Source organism: Daldinia caldariorum (assembly GCF_022478825.1).
Source record: "Daldinia caldariorum strain CBS 122874 unplaced genomic scaffold F4812scaffold_14, whole genome shotgun sequence".
In the NCBI taxonomy this organism is placed as follows: Eukaryota; Fungi; Ascomycota; class Sordariomycetes; order Xylariales; family Hypoxylaceae; genus Daldinia; species Daldinia caldariorum.
This window is the reverse complement of record NW_025953050.1, coordinates 425,591-445,088: the sequence shown is the minus strand read 5'-3', so window position 1 is coordinate 445,088 and position 19,498 is coordinate 425,591. Positions and strand designations below refer to the sequence as shown.

Genomic DNA, 19,498 nt, shown 5'->3' with positions numbered 1-19,498 from the left:
AATGATTTTTTAATCTGCAATGATAAACGCCTATGGAAGCGATGTTATGAGAAATATGATTGTTGGGCTGACAATGATAATTTACAACCACCAACTGCCGGTACGGTAGGTAGCCATCTAAATAAGCAAGTTTCTACAACTTCATTTTTATACAGACTACATAACACTCTTCCCTACCTATGTAGCAAGTACAAAAAGCCACGAGAGAAAGAGGTCTGACTTGGATCGAATTTGAGGGTTTTCTATCAAAAATCTTGGAACCCCCCAGCCTTTTAGTTTTTCAACAGAAAATATGCAGGCAGTTCCAATTATCCTCAACAACCAATATCTAGATGCAAAAATAAACCCCATCGTCGGCGAGGCCCTACGTGTGTGTGGGTGTTATTTTGCGCCTCATGGGACGCCACCTAGCCGACCCCATCTTTTTGCACGAATGACCGTAAAGGGGGTATCTTAACATAGCATTAGGTACTGAAGGGTCCAACCTCCTTTCTTGTGCAAAATTATGCAGATAGTCAGTCCAGTCTGCATCAATCATGTTTCTCGTTCAATCGTCCCGAACCCCCCCTCTTATTCATTTCCCCCTACTAAGACGCGACCCTTTGACTGGCGCTGGTAGAACAGAACAAAGCCTATCCCTCTCTGTATAACTTTTGTTAGTACCAACCCATTCCAAAAAGAAAAGCACAAAAATCGACAGAATATGTTAGAGCTTACCAAAACTATCCTCGAATATTATTGTAATGTCATCGTGTTCGCCGGCAAAATCAGGCATATCCAGACATAGGAACGCCATATCATCCGTCTTATCACCGCCTTCGTGCGGAATCTTCGGCAACGGGAACTTGGCGTCAGCTAGCTTCAAGCCCGCTTTCCCATTTCGGTTGAACGATTCGAATATGTCCGTTCCCTTCAGTATGAATCCCATGCACTGCCCGTGGTGCCAATCTTCAAAAAAGGCTAGTAGTTGAACCGTTTTTTCTTGCTGCACCACTTGGACTCGCGTAGTACCAGCCTCCCATTTCTTATGAATGGGTACCACCATCCTTCGTCGCGAGATGTTCAGGCTTGTAGCGATACCGTCAAATAGCACCGAGTATCCCGTTAATCCCGCTTGGAATGCATGCAAGTCCCGGAAGCTCGGAAACCTGTAGGTACGCACAGTTGGCCCACGTTGGATGGTATTTTGCAACCCTTGGAATTCGCGATGCGATTCCCGAGGTACGAGCGTCTCTAGTATGGAAACCGTCATATCAACCTGTGCCTGCCGTAGAACCTGTAATGTTAGAATGTCCTTGGTACCCAGCCTGAGCTTCAGCTCGCCTGGCGCAACGTTGACTCGGTCCGTAATGGTGCTGACCACGCCAACTCCGTCTTTACCCAACGATTCGATCTCAACTCTGAGCTTCTCCGCCAATACCGTCGGCGGGACTTCCGAGTATTTATCGTTGATAATACGAGCACGCTGCCAAGGAAGACGCTGGATGGCCGGAAGCCCTCCTTTTGTGTCGCTAACCGTTTCCGCCATGTTCATACCCTCCAAAGGAACTTCCGCGATAACCTCTTCGTCCTGGTTAACAAACGTTCCCGTAATCATTTTCAATACCTTCTCGCGCTCCTGGTCTTCGTTGAACGTCAAAACCATCCGGCCTTTGTCCTTCCCGTCATTGAATTCCAGTTGGAGGACAGGTGCTCGCTGCTCACCCCGTAACATGGCGAACTGGATCGGGAGCTGCGGCGGGAACAAATGAGTTACTCCGCTCAGCGTCCTTATCCTGGGACCGGTGACTACGGCAAGTCGAAACCCTCGGTGGAAGGTTCTGGGCCCAGTCGGACTATTCTCCTTTAGGATTTTCTCGAATAACCCTATAGAACATTGTCCTACAGATTCCTTAGGGAACGTCCTTCCTTGAGGATTAGCATCGAAATAGTGAAAGCCACGGAGGACGGTGCTATGCTTCATGACCTCGTCCTTTCGCGGATATAGGTAAGATTGGACTTTGGAGCTGAAGTCGTACATGCTCCATAGCATTCGGTAATCCTGCTGCGAGCATTCGACAATGAGCATGAACCCTCGGGGCAATTTGATATGTATCTCGTGAGGGTCTGGTCTCCATCTAACATCTTGCCACGTTAGACCCGAATTCTTGTCCGACTGTATGCGCAACGAAACAGAACCGTTTTGACTAGCAATAACGAAGTTTAGATTCGGGTCGTTCTGCGATCGGACAACCGTCAACATGCAGGGGAAACATGCCTGTCTCGAGTCTATACCCTGTTCCATAAAGTATACGTTGGTCATCACACGGCCAAAATTAAAATACTTAGTGGTATCGCCAATCGGGAGAGCTTCCAGCGCCTCCATAGATCGAGTTGGCTGAGTTACAGCGGTAACAACTGAACCCCAAATTCCATTGAGAAGGGCAACTATATCTTGGCTCACGGCTGGGTATTCTACCCAGATAGACTTGTCCATTGTCTGCGGGAGGAAAGGCTCTTCGGGTGGTAGAAAACCATTTCGTTTCATAGACCCAGATAGTTTTCTCAAGTTAGATTTTAAAACATGCCTAACTTCGCCCAATTCGCCATCTACGGGACTATACTTGCCATCCGCAATCTCGGGAAGGGCTTGTTCCAATAGCCAATATCCCTTTGCTAAATCCGTATAGGCCTGATATCTGGCCATGAGAAGGCGTGGCTCGTCGGGGTTAGCTGGACGACTTCTAATAATCGTCTCCAGAGCTGTTCTCCCTTTCAAGAACCACCACAGAGCTGCTCGGCACATATCTTCAGGGTGGGAGGTACCTAGAGGCCTCTTTTGCTCGGCGTGGAGACGGAACAACTCATACAAGTGCTTCGTGCGAACTATAAACAGGTCCAGCGCATCGACATCGGCCGAAACTACCACTTCTTGGAGTTTACGGGCGGTCTTCTCTGGCGAAGGTGGTAATCCGCGCGAAGGATTCCGCGTAATCGGTGTCGCTTTGTGAGAGACATCGGGAGTCGATTGGGCGGAGTTGGAATACATAGATGTGGGGCTGTCACCAGTATGAGCCGTTTTGACGCGTACTTCGTCTGGTGATACGGGTCGTTGCGGCATAGTCTGTACCATGTCGAAGTTTGGTAGTGCATCGTGACTAGGCAGGGGAGGCAAAGACGAGTTTGAGGCTTGTGGTGATTCGTGGTAAGGGGGCGCAGGCGATGCAGTGTTCACTTGCGTTTGTGGTATAGGCGATGGCCGTAAGGGAGACCTTGTGGACTGGGTTCTCAATACCGAGGAGATGGAATCTTGTAGCGAAGGTGACACGGAAGAATGTTCTCGGTGGGACATGGATCTCTCCGGAGGCGGTGTCGGTTCCTGCATGGTTGGTACGGGAATCGACTTGAGGCGCGGTGGCGTATCCCGTACCGGCTCGGGGGATGAATTCTGATCGTCCCATTGGTGGTGAGAGTTGGCGCTAGCAGACCTCATTGCTTCTGCAAACGCCATCCCTTCAGCCTTCCGCTGCTCCTGCTGGTGAATCTCGATAAACGAGCGGCGGTTTTCGTCCTTCTGACTGCTAATGCCTAAGAAGCGGGACCGGGAGGCATCACCTGCCGGGACGGTACGAGGCTTAGGCGGTTCGGGATTAGAAATAGAGGCAGACGCAGGCGCGTCCGATCGGAAATCTGAGATGGTGGAGAAGCCCGTCTGGGTCCGACGTATAGGGCCAGGTATAAACTCATCCTCCTTTTGTACCTCTTGAAATGCCCCAACTTGCCTAGCATATTCGTGACCTTCTTTTGTGGGTGGGATCGGCGCCGGGAGTGGTGCAGATTTAGATCTCTTCCTCCTACCGATCTCGGCTACGATAGTCTCGCACTCGTCGCCGCCTTCGCCAATGATCTCGGGGTAAGTATCGGCGAACCGAACAGAAAGTCCCTTTCCAGCTTTCTTCGGTCGGGACGAGGTATATGCTCTCGCCCACTGCTGAGACTCCTCGGCGCCCAGAGTCTGGGGGAAGCGACTAGCTTTGGACGTATCAAGAGCTAGAGCTGGTGGACCCCTAGCAGCAGTTGGCGGTGGCTGAGGAACAGGGTGAGCGACGGTAAGTCGGTCTGAGTGACCAAGAAAGTCGGATATCTCGTTCGCACTCTCTTCGTTGGTTAATTTCTTGTCCCTAGCCACGCTGCTACTACCGAATAGCTTCCCCATTATACGATCCCGTCGTCGGGGTCCTTCATTATGTGCATCGTTCTCCATCGTCGGGCGTGATTTCGCGGGGTACACCAACATGTGCCGAGCTAAACCATCAACCTGTTGGTGGTTCTAGTCCGTTGTAGTAGTAGTAGTTGCTGTAGTAGTTGTTGTTGTTGTAGTTGAAGTTGTTGTTAAGTAGTTGAAGTTAAATAGGCGATTTCGAAACGAAAAAAAGTGCCGAGTAATATTTACTAGCCAAAGGTAAAAAAAGGAAAGGAAAAATAAGTTAATTGATGAGACGAATGGGTTACGGATGGGGTTTGGTTGCTGTCGCGTGCTCGTGGCATGTATCGAATGCGATAGGGAAATTGTACCAGGTATAGGTAATAGCTCAAGTTTCGGGTAAGAGATATTCGTGCAAGTTGTTTCGTGGAGGGGATTGTTTGTTTACTTGTGTGTGCCCAGTTTCCACCCGACGGGCTCGAGATAGCGAGATTGTGATGTTTATTTAGTTTGGCTGTGATCGTCGTCCACCAAGGACCAAAGGGGGTGAGTAATGATACAGCGTTGTACAGTAGTACAATACAGAGGCGCGCACACCACCAGACCACTTACAACCAGCATACCACGCAGGCGACCAGCCAGACCAGCCAGAAAGGCTAAAGTTTCAGTCCTTGTTAGTCCTTATTACCCACTATAAATCTACCAAAAGAAGCCAAAGAAGGTGGCGGGTAGAATGCGACAAGACTGTCAAAGTGATGTCGGTTGAAATTGGAACAAGAAAAAAGTAAGGGGTGAGAAAAGGAAGTTGGAAGTTGGATTCAATCTACCTTTTTTTTTGTTGGACGGAATTGTATGAATAATATATCGTGTGTCACCCGTCGTTCGTGTATCCTCTCGTTTTATTTCTGGTTTGGGGTTTGGGGTTCAAGGTTGCCGCTACCTGGTAGGTAATTCCTGGGTTAATTGGGGGTGGGTGCAACTCGAGTACATTAGTTCATATACAATACAGGTATGTACCTAACAATTAGAAGTGGAAGTCATTACGTTAAGTACCAGGTAGGTTAGGTATTTTTATAGTGTACAACGGTCTTTCGCGCTACATTCGCTACCTAGGCACAGATCGGCCAAAGTTTCAGGTACACATTACAACTCACTGGGTCCGGGACTTAGGTACCTAAAGGCGAAACCCGCTTCTTTTCAAGGTCCGGCGTCCCAGTCCTCGACAACGTGCATATGTATATCTTAAAAAGTTGGGTCCTTTCTTTCCAGGTCTTTGATAATCCAATTTTGCTGAAAGGGAATTAACTTGGAGCTTTATGTTATTTTATTAGGTTAGGTACCTATGTACTACCTACTTAGGTATTTTACTTACATGTATGTAAGTAAAATGAAATTGTAATAAAAGTCCTGTAAGCTGTAGCCCAGCTAGATAAAAAGTTCCTACATGGATCCGGGCTAATTTCATAAATTAGGTAGATGTTCAAACTCTCTTTGAAAAGTTTATCGTCAAATAGCTGGGCAGTATAAACAGTTCCAAATAATCCATGAATACCTTACTTAAGATAGATGTAACTAGTGTAAATACCTACATGTACATATACGCATGTTTGGATTAGGTCGCATGCATCTTGGTTGCACAAGGCGAAGCAACTTGGATTTAAGGAACATACTACCTAGGTACGTGGACCTTATCTATGTACGGTTTATTAGGGACGAATTGGACGAAGGACCCTGACGTTTGGGTGGACCCTTGCGCTAGTGTGGCGCCCGCCCACGTACGTGCATTTTACCACATCCTCGTTCAGGGGACCGCCCTCCTGGGCTATTCTTGGCGCTGCCGTTACGAGACATGCTATTATAGTACATAATACTTACCTAGGTAGTAGTAAAAAGGAGATGAGATATACCTGATGTTCCTATTAAACCGAGGTACTCCTATAATCTTACACGTATATACTACCTAGTTTGCTAGTATACACTTTTAGCCAGTGAGGCTCATTACGACATCTAAGCCTAGTGTCGTACATATAATGCAACCCTCTTTGCAGTTGCTCTGTCTTGGAAGGGAGTATAAGAGGTAAGTATATTATCAGACAGGTCGTTTCTCCACGCTGCGCATAGCCTCCCGTCCAAGATTGGTCTGTTTTCCTCGTTTTGCGTTTCCGCTGACTTTCTTTATATTGTGGATGCTTGCCGTATCCTCAATAGCCTATTCTCTTCAGATCAAGACCCCTGATATTTTATCGTGTGCTTAAGCGTATTTTACTTGTCCTCCTCTCTTACTGATATTTCTCGTTTATGTATAATGTTCGTATTGACTACGTAATGCCTAGGTAGGTAGTAACTATTTTTAAGAAGTGATATGTTAACTTGGGTAGGTACTTCGAAACTACGGGTTAAAACATCGTGATACGATCTGACTAGGTGCGAGGTTAGTTTTCTAATTTGTCACTAGATTGCGAGAAAAAAAAACATCGGTTACAAGTGAGTCTAAGTTCTCAACTACCCTTTCATTAAGTATACATAGTACACAAGGTCGATATAAAAAGGTTATACTCTGCCACGCCGGAATTTACAACGGTAATTATCAAGCAGCCAATGCAATGCCGGTATATAGTAAGGCTGCGTAAACGCTCTAAATCCCGTATGCGCGTAAGGCTACGTTGGGTTACATTGTAGATTGGGGATAGATTGGGGGCTGTAAGACGGCCGATCTGATGGTGTTGGGCTGACTCGCTAGATTGGTTACGAGGCGGGCCTGTAAGCTGTTATAGTAAATCTAGATAGGTCCAGCGGCGATGTGCTACATATTATGCTACAGATTATCGTAACGTCCCGTCAGCCCCGTTCTAAGCCTACACCAGCGGGGCGGTATTCGGTGTCACCGTTACCACCACCGTTACCATCACCGTCACCGGACCTTTCCACGTCTTCTTCCACCCGATGGTAATCTACGGGCCGCAGAGCCATATCGGGGAATATAGTATCCCGAGTTCGGCAATCGACTTTGATCTTTTCAGCCTATCTAACAGGGAGAAAAAAAAGAAAAAGAAAAAGAAAAAAAATCGCTACTGCGTTACAGCTCGTCTAGCCTCACCCTCGCGCATTTTTCTCAACAGGTGTATCTTCGGCTCCATCCTCGGGCCAATCCACCAACCACCGGTTACCGCTCTAACGGAATCTTTCACTCTTCTCACAAGCTCGCCTCTGCCGAATACCCTGTCTTGGTCGTTTCCAGTGTCGCCGCCGGAGGGTGCACTCGGTTTGGTTAGTTCGACTCCGGCAAAACCCTCCACCACGCCAATCGTCTCCCAAGTGCCGACAACTGAAGCCGGATCTTCGGCGAGCACGTAGTCAAACTTCTCCCAGAACGACGGGATTCGTAAGGTATTCTCGTCTTCCGTCTTGTCGTAATTGAACGTCAATCCATTTGCCGGGTGCGGGTCGTTAGGAGGGTAGGGATGTTGTCCGAAGAGAGTCACACCTGTCATACACGACAATACGTCCGTATGGACCATGACAGTCTGGAGGTCAGAAGACGAAGACGAAGTAACAATATTGCGAAGTTCCGAGAGCGCTTCACCGCCGGGATAATTTAGAGAAGATATAACCAACATAGCAGTACTGAGACCAAACGAAACAAGTACCGATCCAACTATTGCGAGAGAAGTAAGCAAGAAGGCAACCGACTTATTACGTCTCATGAAGATATAATCCGCCCCTAAAGCCGCAGCTGCTGTCAACGATGGCGCAACATAGAAGATGAAACGAGCCTCTTTGTGCGGCTGAAGAGAATATATCGCCACAAATAGAAGACTAGGGACTACTAGCGACTGGGCCTGTTTCCTCGTCCCTGTATTCCAAAGCGCATAGGGGATGAGGACAGTCGAGCTCAACGGGTTGGTAAGGATCTTAGGCAAAGCGGATGTGAAATAGTAGTGCCAGGGGGAAACACCCCATTCAGAGGAGGATCCAAGAATGGCGTTGTAGTAAAACCCCCATAGTTCTGGCCATAGCGGCTTCTGCCAGAAATATGAGTCGATCGGTATCGTCAGCGATAGAGACACGGCAAAGAAGACGATGAAGGCAGGGATGATTTCAGACAAGGAGATATGCGACTGAACCAGGCCATAAAGGGTGACGGTAACCATGAGGATCGCTAACTCGGACCTGAATACGGCGGTGGCTATGGTAAGATATGCAATAGCCAACCTATAGCGCCAGACCTGGCTCTTCTGAGCTGGATCTCCTATTAACTGCGAAAAGGCCAACGTGGCTACGAAGTTGTCAATATAAAAGCCTAGCCTTTCAAAGCCTGAAGGTGAGGTACTTACTCAAGCCAAAGGCGAACATATTGGGCAGTGTTCTGGAAGCATAGAAGATAATATGAAATTGGCTCAGTTGAAGCAGCGCATACCACCTCGCAACCGACTTCCCGTACGCTTTTCCTACATTGGACTTAAACACCAACAGCGCGCCGGCATTGAAGAGGCCCAGAACACCTCTCACGATAAGTTGAGCGTACTGGAAGCCTACCAGCGTAATGATAGGCTGGCTGATCCCCGCAAGCATAACTGGGCCAACGAAGGTCCTAGGGACGGCGCCGGGGAAGTCGAAGTGATCATAGTGAGACGAGAGCCGTTGATATACGTCCTTGGTGGGCGTCCCGTACACTAAGATGTCGTGAGTCGCCTGTATATTGAAAGACTCCTCTACCTTGGTATACGGCGCTACGAGGAGATGTATGATTATTAAAGCTGGTATAGCCAGCGACAGAAGTAAATCTGATGATGCCAATTGTAAGTTAGCGTCTTGCTTGCTCGTCATACTTAATAATAATAACATACCGATCGCTGCCATCGGTAGCTTTGTGCTTAATGCTTAAAGCACACGAGTAACACAGTTTTTGAGGTGGACCTAATAGAGCTCAATTAAAGCCAATTTGTATTGAGCGCATAGAAAACTTGAACCACATTTTCAGAAACCCATTTTCAGAAACACATTCTTGTTGACAGACCTGCTGTTGAGGTCCGTGTAAGAGTAAATCTGTTTGAACGGGAGCACTGCTACATTAGGTACATAAGTACGCACATGTGGCTGATGCAACAAAGCACCGCCACATTAATATCTCCATTGGACAGTTTCCGCAACTCGGCGCCGCACCGTCGACACCTGTCTTGTAAGTACCTACCTAACCTAACATAACATAATGCGCTACGTAACATACAACTTACATACAACCTACCTACCTAATTACCTATACAACATCTGAACCTTGGACTTTACGCTCTCCCGAACTCCCTACCAACGCCGCCTAAACCCCAGCGCGTCAAGATGCTTCTCTTCGGGAACTTATTCTACGGTATCTATCTATAGATATATATCCATCCTTGCCCTGCCTCGGCGAGGAAAAGCAGCAAAGCTAATGCGACAATCTCCCAGTCTCCGTCCTCCTCATAAACGCCATCACCATCCTGTCCCAGGACCGCTTCCTAGCACGCCGTACGTCTACCACCTCCGGCTAGACCAGCCCCGACCAACCCAGCAGTTTACCAGACAGGTACCTAACCTAACCTAAACTAATCTAATCTAAAAACTCAAGTAAACCTCTCCTCCTACGACCCGGCTTTCGGCGCCGGCCCCGACGCCCAGAGCATGCAGGCGAAAGTCGTCAACCTGATCTCCAGCGTGCGGACGGTCACGAGAAGTACGCAACCCCCCCTCCCGCCTTTTCCCATTCTACTACCTGTTCCATATTATTATAAGAATAAAATTACCCCCGGCCCAGATGTCAGGTCAGATCAGAGCTAGGCTAGGCTAGGCTAACACGGCAGAGTGCAGTTCCCCTAATAGGAGTCAACCTGATGATAATAATCTACGAGCTGGCTTTTGGTTAGGGACAGGAGATATAGAGAGGAGGAGAGAGAGCAGAGAGAAAAAAAAAGGAGAGAGAGAGGATACGCAGGTATTACGAACGAATAATGGCGGACGTATAGGCGAGCTTGCATTTTTCGGTTTTCAACCAGGCGTTCCGGTGTACATAAATAATAACACATTACTTTCGGTGTAATATGGTCGAAAATGAGATCGGCAACGTCAGACGCGCGGTCGTGCGAAGGGGAAAGGGGAAGAGGGAAAAGGGTTTCAAGCTATACCTTAGGTAGCCACCGTATCAAGCCTATTGAATAACATTACACGCGAATCGAATCAGGTCCGAGATGGCGGTGATGATGATGGTGATGGCAATGAAGCATTTTGTCTTTTTTATTATTTACTTTCATACCTCGCTGCTCCTATCAGGGGTATAAACGCTCCTCCCGGCATCTGGCTTTGTTATACAGGATATCCATTCGCCAACGCGAGCACATACACCTGAATGCACATAAGTGCTCTCTCGCTCCTGAGAAGAAAACAGAAGCAGAAGCAAACCTCCTTCTACAGAGTCTATCCAAAACGAATATTTTCAGCTTTGGCGCATCGTCCCCCATAAATGCTTTCGAGAACCCTTCTTCTCATTTCTTTTGATAGTTAACCACGCCCCCTACAGAACTCCCTTATATGCTTACATCCCTCGCGCTGGTCCGCTAGGGTATGAAGAGTATAAAAAATACCGTCAAAAAATAATTCCCTTAACTCCAATATGTATTTTTTTACGTGAGGGTAGTGTGGCTTTTTCTTCTCCCGAGACTAAAACTGAAGCTCTTCTTACGTTTGAACTGTTGCTCCGGCTTGTCGGGCGGAGGCGCCGCACTCTCGCCGTTCTGTTTGTTTTCGGGCAAAGCTTCCATGCTATCTCGTTTCGCTTTGTCTCTATTTAAGAATCCAAAGCTCTTTCTTGACATAGACTTACTACCCCTATCCGGCTTCTGCAGCGACGGAACGCTGTCTTCTTGTTCCCCACGACTGGCCTCATCTTCTTCAGCCATCTTTTTACTTGCCTCTAGGGCTTTCTTAAGCTCCTCTTGTTCGGCTTTGCGAGCTTCGCGTAACCGTGCGTCGGCCTCTTTGCGCTGCTTTTCTTTAGCTTTGAGTTCTCCCTTTTCTGCTATCTTTCGAGCCTTTCCTTGGGCCTTAGCTTCTTTCTTTTCTCGGTTCCTTTCTTCTTTCGACTTCGATTCGCCCTTAGCCGTATCTGTTCTTTCCGAAATGATGGGACTGGGTGGCGCCGGGCCGTCGAGCTGAGGTAATAATGCAGGAGAAGGAGCAGCAGCTGAATCGGCAAACATATCGGGTGCTGTAGCGGCGTGATCTAAATTAGTTAGTCCTTCACGGTCTTCAGGTGGCCGAATCGGTTGTGTTAGCTGCCTTGATAACCCCGTAGCTGAACCGTTCGGCTGACCATCTTCTTGAGCGACACCAGCCTTTTCGCTAGCGATCCTAACCTCCTCGAGACCCTCTGCCTCTTGCTCGGCCCGCATCTTCTCAAATGTCGTTTCTTGATAGAACAGCACATACGCACAGGCCATACCCGGCTTATCCCCAAAGAAATTTCGGACGTAGTGCTTATCAACGGGTTCGACCATCTCGTCATCGAATAACAGCCAGCCTCGATCTTCCGTCTTGATGACCGAGACGTAATGTCCGTGGTACGCGTTACCGCCGATGTGGATAACAACGGCGTAGAGTTCGTATAGTCGATCCGGATCTTCGGCGTCCTCTGTCGTATTAAACATCCTCAGCTGATACGGATATACTACACGATGGAACAGCTTCTGCAACCGACTGTAGTCTTCTGTATACTTAAACCTTTTCAGGTGCAATGCTAGCACTTTGGGCAGTCGCTTGATCTTCATCCGCTTCTCGGCTTCCTGTAAACCTCCGCAATGATCGCAGTGAAATTTGTTCCTCTCGCAGAGCATCTCCTCGGCCGAAAATTTCTGTAAGCACGCGGTCACAGAGGTATGTTCCTCCAAGTCGATTGACAAATCCAAAAAGGTCTCGTCTCGCTGAGAAGCGGTCTCGCAAGTAAGGCATTTAGTCTCTGATGTTAATACACCCTCGAAGATATCGTGTACCCAACCTGTTCCTGGAGAGTTCGTACCGTTCGAAGACGTCTTAGCAATTGCTCCTAGCGCTGCTTTGAGAGATTCTTCAACACTACCATTACTATAAGCGGCCTGCTGATCAAGTAAGCGCTTTGCTGTGCTCTCAACGTTCGATATTACGTCGTTCAAAACGAGTCCGTAGAATTCGTGCGCATCCTGGTGCATCGAATTGCGAAACATCTCGTTGTCGCGCTTGAATATCTCGAGGAAACGCTGCGGGCTGAGAACCCCAGTGCGGACCGTGCTATCTACGAGTGCCATAAAGATATCTCGGAGGCCCGTGAATGTGCACTCATCCATTCCGTAGGTTTCGTGGCTTTCTTGCGCCAACTCTAATATAGGACCTTTTAGCATCGCCTGCTTCTTCTTGTATTCGGGGGTGTCGGGTTTGTCCTCCGGCCGCACCGGCTGGATTTGTCCCGAGTTCATCTGTTTCCTCCTCTCCATCGCGTCAGCGGCAGAACCTTTCTTCGCGTTTGCGCCTCCATGTGCGCCTCCATGTGCGCCTCCGTTCGCAGCCGGAGCTCGGATTTGGACGTTAACCCTAGGTCGGCTTCCGTTAGGGGTATCAGATGGTGACAATGGCGGGAATTTAAGCACCTGCTCTCGAAATGGTACAGTATAATAAAGGGCTTGGACGATTGAGTTGCAATAGCTGCGTCGTGGTCAGATCATAGGTATACAATGCAAAAAATAGATGTGTTATCTTTACCATGTATTTCCGAACTGTGTAATCGAAGTTAGTACGGGTAAAAAAAAGGTCGTCTATACAGTTGGACTTACATTCTCCATGCCGAAGAACTTGTCGCTTCCATCCTGTCTAAGTGCGCCAGCATTTTGAAGCATTCGTTCTAACGGAGTGACCTCCACCGCATTCTCCTCTTTCTTCTTTGGCCCGTCTTTGGCCGACGAACTCGAGGCCGCCTAGAAAATACGTCAGCATGTTTGATAATTACAGTATATATATACAAGGTATATATATTATATGTAGCTGGAAACTCCAGAGGTGGACTTAGTCAAGTCGACACACCCGACTCGGCGTTAAGGTTAAGTTCGGTAACATACAGCGCCGTTGGTCTTCCATTTATTCAGGAAACTCGCCATCGCGAGCGTTTAGGCGACCGAATTGCGCGATTGCGCGAGCTCGACCGAGACAGGCCAGCGTCTGAGCGCGGCAGAGGGGTTAGTGAGGACGGACGAAGTCGATGGGGGTAGTCATTCGAAGGACTACTTTGTATATTTCGGTAGTAAACAGTGAGAAGTCTCGGATATCAAATAATGCACTAAGACGATATACGTTTGCGCTTCTTGAGCCGTAGGTTCCGTGAGGGAAGAACCGAAATTTTGAAATTATGTGTTTATTGTTCTAGACTCCAAGTTTTCTAGATTAGGTTAGGTATTCGAGATCGCCAACTACCTAAGGAGAGCTTCGATCACAAGTGGGTTGGTGACGGTGACGGTGATAGTGGTGATAGTGGTGGTAGTGGTTCCAACGTCTTAGACAAGCCAACAACCTTTCTTTGTAAGTAGTGTTCTTGACAGGTAGTAAGAAGAATTCCGACGGCAAAAAAACTTATAAGATGATGACAAACAAATAAGTTATTGAGTAAGAGAGAATACGAGGACTAAGTTGTTTAAAGAAGTTCCCAGCTAAGAATTGAAGGAGAGAAAGCGAGCGACTGTTGCTGGTTCTGGTTTGATGGGAAGAGGATTGGATCGGGGGATGGTGGATTGGAAGGAGCCGGAAGTTATGGCCGGGTTATCGTGCCGCTGACGGTACAATACAACTCACTGAAAACACCCTGTACCAACGCCACGATTTAAGCCGGGCACGGTGGTATAAAAAGGTACCTTGCTAGTATATTAGGTAGTAGTAAAAAAAGAGCCTGGAGATTCTAAAAAGATGGGGTAATACCTTGACCTAAAGAGACGCCTACATGCACCTAACCTAACCTAAGGTAGGGGTAACCCCCAGAAACTAGCACTCTTCAGGTTAACACTTAGCCATTTCTCCCTGTTTTCTCCACTGATGGTACTGCCCAGGTGTATAATACCTCTTCGAGGTATGTAGGTACTTACCTTTAGGTACTTACCCTCCTAGAGGTAGTGATTTCCTTTATTCAGGTTTTTCTAAAAGCGCATTTTCTATTATTAAGCGCGTCGTGTAACTGTTGTCGAAATATAATTCTACATGCAAACTAACGGTGAGTCTCTCTACCTGTACCAGGAGTAAGGCGCATTTTAATGCTTTTTTCCCCTTCATTATCAGCCCCCTCCCCCTAAAAGAACCTAGTATGCCCTAAGGCGTGGGATGTCTATCTTAACCTAAACAACCCAACAAAGATAGTCTTCGCATGCACGTATTCCTACATTTTCCGGCTTCTCTCGATGCTAATGGCTGGTATGGGTAACAGACCTAACAATCCTGCATACATCATCTACAGGTATGGAGATATGCAATCTACACTACCTAGTTGCGATGTGACCAGTCGGGACTTTCCAGTTGGTTCCAAAAACGGCAGTTTTTCCATAACTGGACTTCGCTTTACGTTTTAGCACTCCTTTTCAAAAAGATAATGACTCTCCTAGCTTGGCTGCTTGGTTACGAGCATCTACTCGCTTCCAGAGTATCAGACATTAGGATCGTCTACCTTACTACCTCTATCGCCTGTTTACTATTTCTAATTTACTTACTCATCTTCGACTCGGGAGTTCTCTCTTGAAGAGATAATGTCTGCCGCGTCGCAGTCGGAGGTTTCTATTTAGTAGTACGACCTTGAAAATTAAGACCTACAGAACCTATCAAGCCCAGATTATTGCTATTACCTACTATTACTTAATATGTACCAAGCGGTGACTTCATCGTGGGGGAACCGGGGGATCGAGTACACTACGTACATAGAACAGGACCTCAGTTCGATGGTAGCCATGGAACCTTTTCCAATTTATGTCTCAGCGCTCCACTCACCAAGCTTCTAACAAGAGCCAAGCGTCGTCGTCGTTTGTGGTTCGACCGCTACCAAAGCTCTATACCTGAAGGGGAAGGTGATCAACATTACCTTACTATGGACGACTGGTCCCAATGGTTCGGATACGGACGACTTCCATTATGCTTCCAATCTTCTTCCCGATTTAGGGACGACAAAGTTAAAACGAAGAGAAAGTACGCCGATCTGACAACCCGGTATCAATACACGGGCGTAACAACCACTACTGTAACTGTTACGGCAATGCGGTGGACTTCCGCCATCAGCTAATCACCAGCATGTAAGACGGTTACGTGCATATTGCTACCGCAAATCGTATCAGGCTTCTTCTCCGCAGGCATCGATTCCCTGTTCATTTAGTGTGATACTAACTGCCTAGCTCAAGGACTATGTAGGTACTAGGTACTACAAATATCCTCGGGCCATCTGTATATCGAGCTTTGCCTTTGTGGGGTTATTAACCGCCAACAACGGTCGTGACATACAGTATGGTATGCGAGCGGGCAAACTCCTAGACAAGAACAGAGATAATTCGTCATGCTTGGCCCAAACCTGGTTCAAACTTACCAAACTTTGCCAAATTACCAATTGGCGACAATCGCTCCTTGAACCCCTAAATGCGGTCCTGTAAGCGCCCAAGAAAGGTAAAGATGGATCAGCCCCCAAGGTTGACGAATGCATTCGGCCCATACTCCATCTCGATTGCGGAAAAAGCGAAGACTACTAACAACTCAAACACACCGCAATAACATCGTAATGTTCCTCCGTGTGCTTATCCGCCTTCCGCAGTTGTTGTCAAGTGATGATTCCTAACCACTAATACGAGCGTCAGCTAGGAGGGCAACTGACGTGAAAAAAATGTGAGATGCCGTAGGTTGCTTAAGCTCTCGTAGCCGTTCTCACTAATGACCACTTGGCTTTCTGTCCTTTCCTGTGTCACTCGCGCGATTCCAGGACGATCAGCACGCACGACAGAACCGAGAAAGGGCCGCTTTGCATCAGGACCCAGCCAACGAGCAAACCTCTCACGAGCAAAGCTGCAGCCCGTAAGATGTGGTAAACGCACGATGACGGAATGCAGCGACGCGGGCGTCTATAGCCAATCCCGCCCAGCGCGGCTTGAATACTAAGCTCAAAGCCCATGTGGCAGGCCTGCAAGGGCTGACCAGCCAGCTGCAAAATATCCTCTGCTGTCCCCTTCGTAGGGCTCCTTCTAGAAGGCTCAGATACAGAAGCCCGGGCTACATGGCTCATGCGTACCCGTACGACCTTACCTTGGACTGATACGTTGCGCTACAGGTAGGTATTTCCCAGGAAATTCAAGCAACCTAAATTACAGCAGCTGAGTACCCCGCTCCACCATGATATGATAATTGTCACCATCACTGCTGGCGACCTATCAGCGTTGCATTTTCATATATATTACCACATACACCTATTCGCCAATCTATATATTGAGATATGTAGCGGCGAATCCTTCGACACCGTTAATCCAATCCAAAATCATGACCGTTATATGAATTTGTTTTGAATTTATATATATTACATAGGTAGGTGGCTATATCATGTCTCTCATTCGACGAGTTGTGACCTCACTATATGCGTACATGAGCAGTGTCCCGATCCAATCATGCTCATAATTGAGGAGTCTAGACCGGGCTACCACAACGTTCTGACTACTCATATCCGCTTTAGCCTTTAGCACGCAGTCGATGAGATGTAGATTCCTGCAAGGGATCGCTCATCAGTTGGTTCTCCTAAGAGAGATATTTTTAACCACAAGATATTTTTAACTACTGTCGCTTTTATAACGAACCGCGACATCCTTCATTCGCAGATGACCATATCGACACAGTACCTAGACATACGAGACTTGAAAACATCATTGTTGTTTATGAGGAACGAAACAACTAATTTACACTATCTATAAGTTCAAGGCGATTTTACGACAAGGGGATATTTAGCAGATAGTAACAGGAAGCATTTCTAGGACATAAAATAACTATGTACGTAAGGGAGGCCAGCAGTCAACGCAAGCGCCTAGACCCCGGCCAGAACCTAGGCAAACTCGACTGTTAAGATTTACCGAAACATGGGATGCAATACAGCAAAGGAGGCAAAAGAGACCGACCGGATCAGCAAATATCACGACAACGCATGCACCAACTCATCCACCGCCTATGTATGGCTCACATATAGCGTCGCTCTTCAGACTTTTCGAGTTTACTTGTTCTCCGGAGGTGCGGCTCCACCTGTCGTCGGGAAGCCCATGAACATCTTAAAGTAGTCCTATTACATTGTTAGTTCACCGCCCAGTCGACCGCAACGGATCCGGTCCCCGCAGAAGGAAAAAAAACTCGAGGATTCGTCACTTACGTAAATCATCCATTGGAGACCAGTGAGGGTACCAATCATAACAATTCGGACAGGTAGACCGTTCCATAGACCCATAAAGCCGATGTCCTTGTAGTTTCGGGCCACGGCGGCGCCGAAGGCCTCGCCGGCTTTGCGGTTCGCGTTGAGCTTGCTGACTAGCACATCAGCAGGGTGCGAGACAATGGCGCAGAGGATACCAGCCAGGTATCCACCAGTGAAGGAGACTGCAGTCTGGGTGCCTGCGCCGTAGTCGCTCTTCTTGCCTGGGAGGCGTTCGTAGATCTTCTCAACGATAGTCTCGAAGGAAGCAAACTTCATCATGGTGTAGGGGATTTGACGACCCCAGAGAGGGTATAGACCCTTGTACAGTCCGCCGATGCCCTCGGCCGCCGTGATCTTGCTGATGCCGTCAAAGGTACCCTTGTACGGCGGCGGAATTGTCGTCTGCATACGGACCTTGACGGCCTCGAATGGGCACAGAGCAATGTCGGCAAGGAACTCAGCGGAGGCGGAAGCAGATAGGTAGAGTAGCGTCTTGTATTTGTACGAATTCTCGGGGCCCGCGAGATCAGAATACTTCTTTTTGAAGTATTCGTACCAGCCGTACTTGAACGCGCCTTGTGCCGAGTATCCGAAAAGCGTCGGGCTCCAACCTGTGAAGATACCCGGGACACCCTCCTGTCGCAGAATCATGCCCCAGGCCTGAAAGTTGCCCTTGTACAGCTTCGGATCTACTTGTCGGCGGCACTTGACGAGATCTAGGGGAGTAACAGCAGTATGGGTCAGACCCTATAATTTCAGCATGAGATACTGTTTTCGAAGGCAATTTCTTAGTGAGTCTATTCACTTACACAGGCAAGAAGACCACCAAATGTGGCAGCGGCGTAGAAGGTAGGACTGTAGAGCTCCAGCTTCTTCTCGCCCTTGGCAGCACTAGCAGCTTTATCGAGCTCCTTTTGAGCTTCGGCGCTGAGCTGTTTTGTCTTGTTCTTCGCATCATCAACGACGGAGTACGCTGAGTAGAGCTCCAGGCGGGCCTGATACGGAGTGGCCGTAGTAGCAGGAGCAGTCCGCGCCTTAGTGTTCAACGGCGAGCCGAAGGACTGGTGCAGGACATGCTGGTTAGGAAACAAGAACGACATTTTGACGGACGATTATATCTAGGATTGTCCAGTCAGAATTGATCAGTCAGTGCGGGATATCTTGCAATTGATGATGGTGATGATGATATTGACAGTTGCTTTGAAGCACGTCGCTTTATGACGCAGTACCTTCAAGCTCGGATAATATTTCAGTGAAGCAAGATGTCACGATAATTTGACGGGTCCAACGGGTAACGTACCGTTTTCTCTTGCGGGTATATTATTCTATCTCTACCAATGCGAGGTCGGTCGGAAACCTCAGTAACCCAATGCCAAACAAGGTACTATCTACTGCGACAAGAGAGGACCTGACGTGTTGCGTATTCGAAAAGACAATACAATTGCCGTTGTTATAAGAAGGATAAAGTTGTACGGGAGGGAAATGTTTTCCGGAGGCTCAAAAGATTTTAACAAGGGGAGAAAAAAGGAAAGGAAAGGATGCGACCGGAGATAAGGTATGGTTTTTACCTTAACTACCAAGGTTGTCGAGGTAGACATCCAATACAATTGCTTACCTCTCTCATCGAGGGAAATCTCTCTCAGGTGTTAGTGACGTCGGAGGGGTGTCGGCAAGGTCGGTAGGGCAGGAAGCTTTACCCCATCAGCCCGCTACAAGCCCGCTATAAGCCCACTTGCCTTACGTCCTTAATTCTTAGCTTCGCCCAATCATTAAACTGGATTTCCTATTTAGTGGGGGTTAAAGCCATTGAATTTACAGAAGCTGACCACATGCAAAGTTCGGCCAGTTCGTGTAGGTACCTAATG

At 47.9% G+C, this 19,498-nt stretch overlaps 5 protein-coding genes across 5 annotated transcripts; 1 reads left to right on the top strand and 4 right to left on the bottom strand.

Annotated features, from left to right (window-relative positions):
• Nucleotides 1-574: 574 nt before the first annotated feature.
• F4812DRAFT_461383 (uncharacterized protein) lies at nt 575-4,243 on the bottom strand (the record flags this gene model as incomplete). Its single annotated transcript, XM_047937855.1, has 2 exons — nt 575-642; nt 718-4,243. 2 exons carry the CDS (start codon nt 4,241-4,243, stop codon nt 575-577), a joined length of 3,594 nt encoding a protein of 1,197 aa, XP_047788004.1.
• Nucleotides 4,244-7,021: 2,778 nt separating this feature from the next.
• On the bottom strand, nt 7,022-9,043 carry F4812DRAFT_461382 (glycosyltransferase family 22 protein; the record flags this gene model as incomplete). Its single annotated transcript, XM_047937854.1, has 4 exons — nt 7,022-7,204; nt 7,264-8,459; nt 8,518-8,967; nt 9,031-9,043. The coding sequence occupies 4 exons, from the start codon at nt 9,041-9,043 to the stop codon at nt 7,022-7,024; spliced, it is 1,842 nt and encodes a 613-aa protein (XP_047788003.1).
• A 323-nt stretch (nt 9,044-9,366) lies between these two features.
• On the top strand, nt 9,367-10,390 carry F4812DRAFT_437145 (Yos1-like protein). Its single transcript, XM_047934899.1, has 4 exons — nt 9,367-9,545; nt 9,626-9,685; nt 9,786-9,890; nt 10,025-10,390. The coding sequence occupies exons 1-4, from the start codon at nt 9,518-9,520 to the stop codon at nt 10,078-10,080; spliced, it is 249 nt and encodes an 82-aa protein (XP_047788002.1). The 5' UTR covers nt 9,367-9,517; the 3' UTR covers nt 10,081-10,390.
• Nucleotides 10,391-10,833: 443 nt separating this feature from the next.
• Nucleotides 10,834-13,074, bottom strand: F4812DRAFT_452193 (cysteine proteinase; the record flags this gene model as incomplete). Its single annotated transcript, XM_047936316.1, has 2 exons — nt 10,834-12,883; nt 13,031-13,074. The coding sequence occupies 2 exons, from the start codon at nt 13,072-13,074 to the stop codon at nt 10,834-10,836; spliced, it is 2,094 nt and encodes a 697-aa protein (XP_047788001.1).
• Nucleotides 13,075-17,092: 4,018 nt separating this feature from the next.
• F4812DRAFT_107930 (mitochondrial phosphate carrier protein) lies at nt 17,093-19,476 on the bottom strand. Its single transcript, XM_047929318.1, has 4 exons — nt 18,934-19,476; nt 18,443-18,751; nt 17,592-18,380; nt 17,093-17,504 (listed from the first exon to the last, which is right to left on the bottom strand). The coding sequence occupies exons 2-4, from the start codon at nt 18,731-18,733 to the stop codon at nt 17,439-17,441; spliced, it is 1,146 nt and encodes a 381-aa protein (XP_047788000.1). The 5' UTR covers nt 18,734-18,751; nt 18,934-19,476; the 3' UTR covers nt 17,093-17,438.
• Nucleotides 19,477-19,498: the final 22 nt, after the last annotated feature.